General features: G+C 44.4%; 1 protein-coding gene across 2 annotated transcripts; it reads right to left on the minus strand.

Annotated features, from left to right (window-relative positions):
* Nucleotides 1-979: 979 nt before the first annotated feature.
* Nucleotides 980-9,840, minus strand: LOC100282813 (alpha-soluble NSF attachment protein). Of its 2 annotated transcripts, XM_008679048.2 has the most exons (10): nucleotides 9,427-9,840; nucleotides 8,720-8,769; nucleotides 8,540-8,612; nucleotides 6,517-6,596; nucleotides 6,011-6,162; nucleotides 4,752-4,911; nucleotides 4,620-4,667; nucleotides 4,447-4,527; nucleotides 1,260-1,361; nucleotides 980-1,163 (listed from the first exon to the last, which is right to left on the minus strand). In XM_008679048.2, exons 1-9 carry the CDS (start codon nucleotides 9,569-9,571, stop codon nucleotides 1,281-1,283), a joined length of 870 nt encoding a protein of 289 aa, XP_008677270.1. In that variant the 5' UTR covers nucleotides 9,572-9,840; the 3' UTR covers nucleotides 980-1,163; nucleotides 1,260-1,280. The 2 variants fall into 2 exon arrangements, with proteins under 2 accessions (XP_008677270.1, NP_001356138.1); NM_001369209.1 differs by having other exon boundaries at nucleotides 980-1,361; nucleotides 9,427-9,787.
* Nucleotides 9,841-10,229: the final 389 nt, after the last annotated feature.

Below are 10,229 nucleotides of genomic sequence, written 5' to 3' on the forward strand. Positions count from 1 at the left end.
CGCCTCTGGTGGAGACACAAGTTAAATATGGAGAGGGAACATAGAGCAACTCTTGTAGTAGTTCTTGGGGACACAGAAGACGTACCTGAACCACGTCAGATAAGAGAGTAAATATGTTTAGAGGGCTCCTTCTCGAAGGCTTCTTTTGGAAAATAGTTTTAAACGGCTTATCAAACGAGTCCTCGATTTGTGTCTTCGCATATTTTATTTATTACTGAAAAATAGTTCTAAACGGCTTCAACTAAACCGTTTAATATTGCTATTTCGAAGGAGCATGGCTTCAACTAAACCGTTTAATATTGCTATTTCGAAGGAGCATGTAACACTCCGTTCAATCCTGAACCGACGGTACTTACTTTTGTCAGCTCTCTAGGATCATATGTTGTCTCCACAGACCAATACTAATATTTTGTGTGTACTTTGTTCTTACTCATAACACCGAAAAAACTCCTCGGTCGCTCACCCATCTCAAATTGCTCTAAGCCAAACACGCTTAACCTAGAGGTTCTTTCGAAATAGCCTATCGAATTAGAAGATATACCTTGTTAGTATGAATACTCTATTAATTCTATTAAACTTTATGCCAAAATATCACCATCTCAAGGGTCAGGATATTACAGAGCCAGAGCCGAAAAGTTCTGACGATGACTTCTCTATTAAAAGAGGAAAGAACTACCTCTAAAAATTGGAAGCCTAAAAACTCTGTTTGGATCATTGGAATTGAATTCCATTCTAAGGGCTAGTTTGGAAACTAGAATTATCTTCGGGATTGAAAGGGATTGGAGAGAAAATTTGTTCGTTTCTACCTCAATCCCCTCCAATCAAGAAAGAGATTCGAGGTTCCAAAGTAGCCCTTAGGGAATTTTAGCCGCTCCGTTTCCCTCCCTCCCAAACAAAAAAACAATGAGCAACAGTTTATGCACTCATCCAATTATTCTAACAATTGAATTAACTTGATAAAGCTACAATAGCAGAACAATGATACAATCCATTGGAAACCGCTTAGATTATTAATACGAGGTATAGAAGTACAATAGGAAATAAGGTCTAAAGATTTGAAAAGAACAGAACCCCAGAAACAAGCATCTCGGTACTAATTTTCACTCTGGCATCAAGTCAACGAAACTGGCAGTCACATCAACAGTAGAACCCAAATTGACGTTCTGTACAACCAGACCAGCGATTAATTTCATCATGCTCGTTTGTAAGGAACACGATGCCTCCAATGCAATGGAGGCACAAACCAAAACATATCGTACCATTTCTTTTTACTACAATACTTATGTAAGGTCGTCCTCATCGTCCTCCTTTTTCTTCAGCTCGTTCTTCGCCCTGAGCAGCAGGGTGGTTTTCCAAGGATCCTGACACAATAGATGACAGATTAGATAAATGGGAGAAAACAGAAAAGGACCGCATAAAATACATGTTGTGTCCATTAATCCTTTTGATGCGTGGTACCTAGGCAGCATAAGGAAAATTTTGCCACAATTGTGACTATAAACTTGATCAAACTTGTCAAACCTTATGCGTGGCAAACTATGGCAACTGAGACAGCGAACCAAACAGACCCTTAAACCCCCTAAGCGAAGCCATGGCATCGCCTCTTGGACGCCATAAGACGCCAAGGCGATGCCTCAACCTGCAAAGCGGACGCCTTACGCTAATTTCAAGGCGACCTGGACGCCTTACCTTCTTGGGGCGCTTTACCGCTAAAGCGACCATTTAGCATCACTTTAGCAGCGCCTTAAAAACCATGAGGAAGTGTTTATTCTTAAGTTCTTGTTAAGCTAACTCCTACAAATTTACTGTTTATATACACTTAGAAAGCATTTAATGTTATGGTCACTAGATCGGTGATGGATTGGAGGGATATCGATGGACAAGGAACATCGGCCGGGGACCTCTGCCCATGGCCAAGCAAGAGGATGGTTTCTCCCTTCTAATTCTTGTCTACTTTATTTATCATCCATTGATTACATAAATAGGCCAGCTAGCCGCCCCTATCTAGCTAGAGATCCTTATCTCCTAAAAACTCTAAACAACTACTAACTAATAACCTTCCTAGATAATCTCAACTAATCTTCTAATCTTATTTATAGCTATCCTTATCTAATCCCCTTGGAGGGCCCAGGACTGCTGCTGCCACAGCCCCTCTGTGGGCCTCCTTAGGCCCTAACACTACACCCCCCAGGACAAGCAGCTCGTCCTCGAGCTGCAACATCCAACAAACGACCTGTAATGACCTAACCTATCACCGAAAAATAAACCTTTTACATCTCGACTAATCTTTTAATTATTCTAAATATACTGCAACTGCAAGCATCATCCTATGTCCTAAGGAAACGTTGCACAACGAAGAGGAGGGTGCGAGCTAGAACCACGGAGGTAAAGACACAACAGCCTTTGGAGGCGTGCCCGTGGAGGCCAACGTTGGTGTTGCTTGCAGCAAGTGAATCCCGTGCAGTGCAGCCCCTCATGGTCCCGCGGCCACCAGTGCGCATAGGGTGGTGTGGCTGGAGCAGATGGTGGCGAGGCCAGCAGACCCCCTTGTACGAAGGAGAGTAGTCGTGGTAGTTGCCCGGTCGCCGTAGATGAAGGCCAGTGCCGGACGAAGCGTTGCAGAGGGGCACCATGTCTTGCAGCCTCTTGTACATGGAGGTGAACAACCACCACGTTGCTCGGGCGCGCTGGTGCAGCTATGACTCCACTGCAATGGAGCACTCCCATCATCTGCTTCACCCGTCGACGTGCTAGGAAACCGCGTGCTGCAGCCTGCAGGTGGACGGTCGCCGTCGTCTGTCACGAAGCAACCACCCTCTCCTAGACATCGCTCTTGGGGTCAAGGGTAGCGGTGGTGGCTGCCACTGATGACGGGGGCGGTGTCGACGATGAGGGCACGACAAACGTGGCAGCAGAAGTCGCCACTGCTGCGAGGGAACCAAAGCGCTGTTGGCATATGATCTTGAACTGTGGCCACGTGACCTCATGCTCGTCGTGTTCCAGCCGCCAGAACCACGTATGTGTGTGGCCAGTGAGGTGATACGATGCCAGCCAGTCCTTGTCGGACTCCAGAGTGCGCTGGCTCTAGAAGAACTGCTTGCAGCCGTTCAACCACCCCAGGGGGTCACCTCTGCCATCGTAGATGGGGAAGGAGGGGGGGTGCTGCAGTCGTTGACATGGTAGCAGCAGCGAGGGTAAGCGCCAGGGACTGGTACACCGATCCTGGTATGGTTTCCCCTGGCGTCGTCAGCCATGCAGCTGGTGATGAAGACGGCCCTGAGGGCGCAACGCAACTGGTAGGCATCGCCGCCCACGAAGATGTAGGTGCTGGAGCGGGCGACGATGGCCAGGCTGGTGGTGCTGGCATGTTGTTGGAGAGTGCCATGCTGATTGCATTGAGCCTTGCAAACAGATCATCGAAGTACGCCTGGTTGGGAACCCAAGGACCCACGAGAGGCAGAAGCGCGGTCGTGGGCCGCTCGTACTGCGTGACGTTGGTGTAGGGGTTCCAGTAGTAGAGGTAGCCGGTGATGCGGTCGATGAGGCCGCGCCACGGCTTGGGCAGCGACGAGTCTTTCGGCGCGTACAACGGTGTTGCGCGCCCGGATGAGCCACTACCGCTCGACATCGGGTCCGGTTGGGTCTAGGCAACTCGCACCCCACAGCGTGGTGCGGAGGTGGCGTCCCAGCGGCGCGGGGCGAAGGCGTCCCAACAGCGCGGAGGGTGACGCAACCTGCTGGTGTGGAGGTGGAGGCGGCGGTGGACCCAGAGCGACGAGACCTCTGGCGTGGAAGTGGCCTGGCGAGGGGCACTGAGTGGGTCGCCGGGCTGTGCGCGAGGGGTCGGGCGTCGGCGCTGGCGGGTCGGCTGTACGCGTGCTGGTTGAGGTGTGGTGGTGAGCGACGACATAGATGTGGCGGACACACGACGGAGATGTGGTGGTGGCTGCGTGTTGCGGGCGAACAGCGCAGGAACATACGCGGTGAAAGGGCGATGGGAAAAAATTGGCTCCGAATACCAGATGTTATGGTCGCTAGATCGGTGAGGAATTGAAGGGGTATCGATGGACAGGAACGTCGACTGGGGGCCTGCCCACGACCAAGCAAGAGGAGGGTTTCTCCGTTCTAATTCTTGCCTACTTTATTTCTCATCCATTGATTACATAAATAGGCCAGCTAGAGATCATTATCTAGCTAGAGATTCTTATCTCCTTAAAACTCTCAACTACTAACTGATAACCTTCCTAGATAATCTCAACTAATCTCATAGATAATCTCAACTAATCTTCTAATCTTATCTCTAACTATCCTTATCTAATCCCCTTGGAGGGCCTATGGCTGCTGCTGCCACAGCCCCTCCGTGGGCCTCCTTAGGCCCTGACATTTAAGTTACAGATAAAAAGGTTAGCCACCAATTACTTGAAATTTCACTGCAAAGCAACATACCAGACGTGTCATGCTATCAAATTCTTTGATTGCATCAGTGAATTTGGCAACATCCCCTTCATCCATAGATGCAGCAAGATCCTGAAATGAAAATAGCTCATGACTGGGTGATTGATTTTAGTCAGGCATGCAATGTAAAGTGCCAAGGAAAAAGGGCAAATAATTATTCATACAGCTAAAAGCTTGTATTCACGTGTCCCAGAGAAAGTCGGGTCAATTTCCTGCAAAATAATAACAAAACATCTTTATAAAGACAAAGAGGCACATATTAACCGGTTAGGATCTTATGGCAGAATAATACACACCTGGTATCGCTCCAATGAATTTGTGATGGCAATAGGATCACCTCTACATAGTTGACAGATGCCAGCATTAAGAAGAATTCCTCTGACACTATACTTAAGAAGATTGTTGTTGATTGACTGACGAGCGATCGCTTCAAATATCTCAGTTGCTTTTGGGTACCTAAAAGTATTAAAATTTGCATAAACTAGAGGTTGTAACCCTGAAACTACTATGATGAAGTATGCATGAACAACATAAACAAAGATGATGAAAACAACCAGATAGCTGCCATGCTACCACCTTAAACAAAGAAAAAACACGTTTGATAGTGTAAATATGCCAATTTGAACAGAAAATAGAGAAATAGAGAAGAACAAAAACAAAGCAAATTAATCAAAGCATGATAATAGGCAGATCAATAAGCTTCATAACTTAAGAGCATATAGCCAGTGCTGATCTGCAGGCCACCGCAATCCACTAGCAACCAGACTTGCTTCAGGATTTGTGATTTTACATAAACAAATTTTGAGGCAAAGTACGTCATTCATGAAATACAGAAATTAAAGGCAAATGAATTCCATTTTCAAAATTACTGAGATAATGTTAAAAGAAATTCTGTTGCTCAGATGTAAGAACACATTATACTGCAACCCACTATCCGAATCAAATTCTTGAATATATAAATATACTCCATTAAGGATAATTTGCACTTTCAGGGATGCAATGGCAAAAGCAGAGAGATAGCACAGTTTTCCAAACATATCAAGTTGACAGATTACAGTGTTGAGTATATTTCAACAAATTAAACAGGGTGACATGTAAGCAAAGACAACAAAATTGCTGGTCACCATAAAAAAAGAGCAAGTAAGATAGAGATAAAAAATATTAATAACAGTAATACTACTAGGAGGTATAATACCCAGTTCACACTCAGGTGCATGAAATTGCTGATCACATGTAAGTAAAGAACACCAAAACAAACAAAAGAATATATCAATCCCTCCAATTCCAGATATAGGCTGCATTAGGATTCTAGTTGGTCAAACTTTTTAACTTTACCCATCAATTTGTAAAAAGTTACATAGATTGATAACCCATGACGTTACTAGGTTCATCATGAAAAATACTTTCATAGTATACCTTTCTCTCTTTCAAAATAATATATTTTTTCCCAAAAAAAGTCAAATTATCATGCTGGAGACTGTTGATGCCCTAAACAACTTACATACGGGGTCAAAGTACGATATAATTACTATAAGGCAAATGAAGCTAATCTTACTGTTCCAACTGAGCAGCAATTTCTGCAACTTTCTGTTTGATGGTGTTTGATTGAGACGACTGTCCCTCACTGTCAAAAAGGTCAGCTGCCCTTTCCAGGTAATCTGTAGCCTTCTCTAAATCTTGTTCTTGCTGATATATCTCACCAATGTCCTGAAAATGCATCAAGTTGCCAGCAGTGTGAGTGAATATTTCTTTTTGAAACAAATCATCCTTTCTTCTGAAGCAGGTCATCATTCAAATATATTTATAAGTTACATTGGGAAAAAAGAACAATGAGGGCTAGTTTGGGAACCCTGTTTTCCCAAGGGATTTCCATTTTCCCAAGGGAATTTAGTTCATTTTCCCTTGGGAAAATTGGAATCCCTTGGGAAAACGGTGTTCCCAAACTAGCTCTGAAGAAGAAGAATGCCGGATATCTTAGTTCATTAATTCAATAACCTGAGGTAAAAAATAAGATAGTAGCATAGAATAACATATCTGTAAACAATATAAAACTTTATTCACCTTGCTGTATCTTGCAGCCATGTTCAACCTACCAATTTCCAAGAAAAGATTAACAGACTGGTTTAGCGCTTGCGCAGCTTCTGCAATTATGGGGTTAATGTACACAAGTTAGTTACTTAGCTAAGCATGTTAGCATAAGGGACTATGAATAAAATCGTAAAGGAGTAGAGACTACACATAATCAAGGATATATAATAATAATCAACCTTATGGATGCATAACAAACAATTTAAATCACAAGTATTCCTAGCATTTGAGATTTCAATACAAATTCATGGCTTTTTTATGATTAACAGTTGTTGTCATGTGGGGCGTCAGTACAGGCGCCGCCGTGACATGCGTCGCGCCACAGAACGGGTGGCACACACGCAGGAGGCCACCGCGAGTGCCTAGGCTTGGAAAGAGATTAGTTTCTATCGTATTCCTTAAGTCTAGGAGAGATTGGTTTAGTTTCTATCTTATTCCTTAAGTCTAGGAGAGATTGGTTTAGTTTCTATTCTTATCCCTTAAGTCTAGAAGAGATTAGTTAGGGCCCTTGGCCCTATATTGCTGTAACCAGAGATTGAGAAGGAAGCAATATCATTATCTCTAATCTCCTCTCTCTTCCCTTTACCAAGCCGACGGCAGAGGGCAACCCTCGCCGGCGACGACGGGCCGAGGCTACGAACTCCGTAGCCAAGGACCACCTACCCTAGGACCCAACGCCCTTGACAGTTGTGGAAGAAGATTATCAGTCACAAATATAGCACAAGTAGTCCTAATGTCTTTGATTCTCAGCTGCACATGAATCTCAGTTTTGGATGAGGGGATGTGAATCATATGGCCAGTAATAAATAGCATGCCAGCAACGGCAGGAAATAAATTTGTGGTAAGCTAGGTAAGGAGGTCAAGTTTAGCTATTATGTTATGTGAATGGGCCTCTAGCTGAGCTGGTCAGGTGACTCTAGTGGCACTTCTTAGGTCCTGGGTTCGACTAACCATGGGAGCAAATTTCAGGTTAGGGTTAAAAAAAATCCTCTCAAATGTACCACGCCAAAACACGCCTATGATCCGGTCAAGGTCATGGACATTTCACATGGACTATAGTGTTGTTGTGTATGGATGGGTGTAAGGGATGTTATCCCTTTTCTTTCACCTTAATATTACCAATATGCAGCTCTACTGTGTTTTCAAGAAAAAAAAAGATGTGTGAATCCTTCAATTAAACTTGCGTAGTTAGGTTTGAGGGACAGGGAATCTGTATGGCACATGCCTTGAGTCTTTTGCTCAGCAGGTGTGGCACCTCTTCTTGAAGCTAGGTTCCGGTTCCATTTGTCCACAGTCCAATACTAACCATTTGTCATGTTGGTGGTTCCACGATATGACGCAAGTGCAAAAGGACAAGGGCTGAATTCTCTCACCAAGTCACCATCCTTTGAATGGAAAATTTGGGAAAACGGTTTTCAATGGTGCGAGCCCAGATATTCAGATTCAGCTGGTGTAGTATGTCTACAAGAATGGATCCTAAGGTCATTTCATGGGGTCAGGTGATCCTTTGTTATAGGGTATCTCCAGTCCTTTCATGGGGACAGTTGATCTACTGATCTTTATTATAGGTTGTCTAAGGTCGTTTCATCCTATCACAGGCTATTTCTTGCCAAAAAAATCAAATGGAGTGCGTGCTTTGTTTGTGGACTGATGTTTTAAGTGTTCTGCCCCATCTCCCCATCTCTTCTTAATGAAATGATATGCAGCTCTTATGCATGTTAGAGAAAAAATGCAGTTATTGTTAGAAATACGCCACACAGTTCAGGCAATAGAACCAACAGATGGTTAACAACAGGGGGGAAAGACAGTCAACAAATCAACATTAAGCAAGCAGAAGGGCAGCACAATATGATAGAATGACTTATTTTGTGGTTCACAGAGAACAACACCAAAAACATGTGAATGTTATATTACATGAATTATAGCAAGAGAAAGGATAAAAAAATCACAGACAATTAACGGTAGAGTATGCATGCTACTCAGAAAATGGAGGTACCCTGAGGTGAAAACTTTTTGTAGCAATTTGCTGCCTCGACGTACGCTGAGGCAGCCTCATGCTTGCTATCTCCCTGTTCGGCAAAATGATAAGCACTATAAGCATCATCTTGTTTCAACAGCATGATTTGTGTAGATGACAAAATAATAACCTAAAACATAAGCAAACCAATGAACTGACCTTCAAATGACAGTTAGCAATCTTGATGTAAACTGATGCAGCTCTGCTCCCTGCACAGCAAAGAGCAAACTGAATTTAATCACTGAAAATAATAAAGAGAAGCCACACTGAAATGATACACGTGAATTTATAATCAATCTCTGAGACAAAATTATATTCTATTCTTTCATGCTGTCCATGGATCCCCTATACACTACAACAATTCAAGCATACCAGTGCTGTCAGCCCAATCAACACTACAACCACATGACTATAAACATGAATATCTATTATGTGACAAGTTATCTGTCCCAGTGAAACATGTGAATCAGCATAAATCCTATCAAAGAAATAAAATTGGTTAGATACTCAGGAAAAATAAATGAAACAAGCTGATCTGAACTAGAAAGAGAGAGCAAGATACACCAGCCACGACCTTTTCCAGGCCAGGCCACCTAAACAAAGTTCAGAGATAAGGAGGCAAAGGCACAATATGTGTCATCAGACGAAACCTAGTGCACCAAAGATCACGCGGCTCGGCCACAGATCCGCAACCCGAGATCCACCCCAGACCAGCCCATCCCCTACTTCGCCAAACTAGCTAACAATTCTGACGCCCGATCGACCGATAGATCTGGGGGCAAGGCCACCAAGCGACACATCATAGCCAATTGGGGGAAAAGTAAATGGAGGATGCGAGGGGGATCTGGGCATCCAGGAGCACTCACAGTTCTTGGCGAGCTTGAAGGAGTTCGCAGCCTTGTCGAAGAGGTCGGCGGCGTCCTCGTACTTGGAGCCGAAGAGGCCCCAGCCCGAGAGCTTCTTCTCCGCCTTCTTCTCGAAGTCATCACCGCGCGCCTCGTGATCACCCATGTCTGTGCAGCCGCAGGCTCCGCCTCCGCCTCGAGCAGTTTCTGTTGCACCTACTCCGCGGCGTCGCCGGCGAGGAGAGAGTCGGGAGAGGAAACGGCGTAGGAACAGAGAGCACACCACGCGGAAGGGAGGGATGCCTCTCCTTCGTCGCGGAGAAAATTGGATTTTTTTAGTCCAAAGAAGTTGCTTCTCACTTTTCCATTTGTAACATTATTTCCTAAACATAGGACTCAAAACATGTCACACATAGTTGTAATATTATTTTAGATATTTTTGTCCTTCTATATCTTTTACATCTATACATACACATATACACATAGAAGGGCAAAAATATTCAAATTAACATTAAAACCAAGTCTATACTATATTAAAACACAAGTTTCAACGGTCGTTCTGCGTCATATTTCCTCTCACATCTATTTCAAATTAATCCATTGCACGCCCGTCCGCTCCGCACAACCAACCTCCACGTCACAAAACACACCTCCACATATAGATGTCCAAACAGCGGTCCGGCACGGGCCTGACGCCCACGTGCCACAACTCTGGCCTAGGCGGCCTAGGCATGGCGTACCGGCTTGCATAGTCAGGTCATTTGGTTAAATCAGTGTAAAATGTTAAAAAAAGTGGTGCAGGAGGTGGGGTTCGAACCCACACA

The sequence above is a fragment of the Zea mays genome, chromosome 4 (genome assembly GCF_902167145.1).
Source record: "Zea mays cultivar B73 chromosome 4, Zm-B73-REFERENCE-NAM-5.0, whole genome shotgun sequence".
NCBI lineage: Eukaryota > Viridiplantae > Streptophyta > Magnoliopsida > Poales > Poaceae > Zea > Zea mays.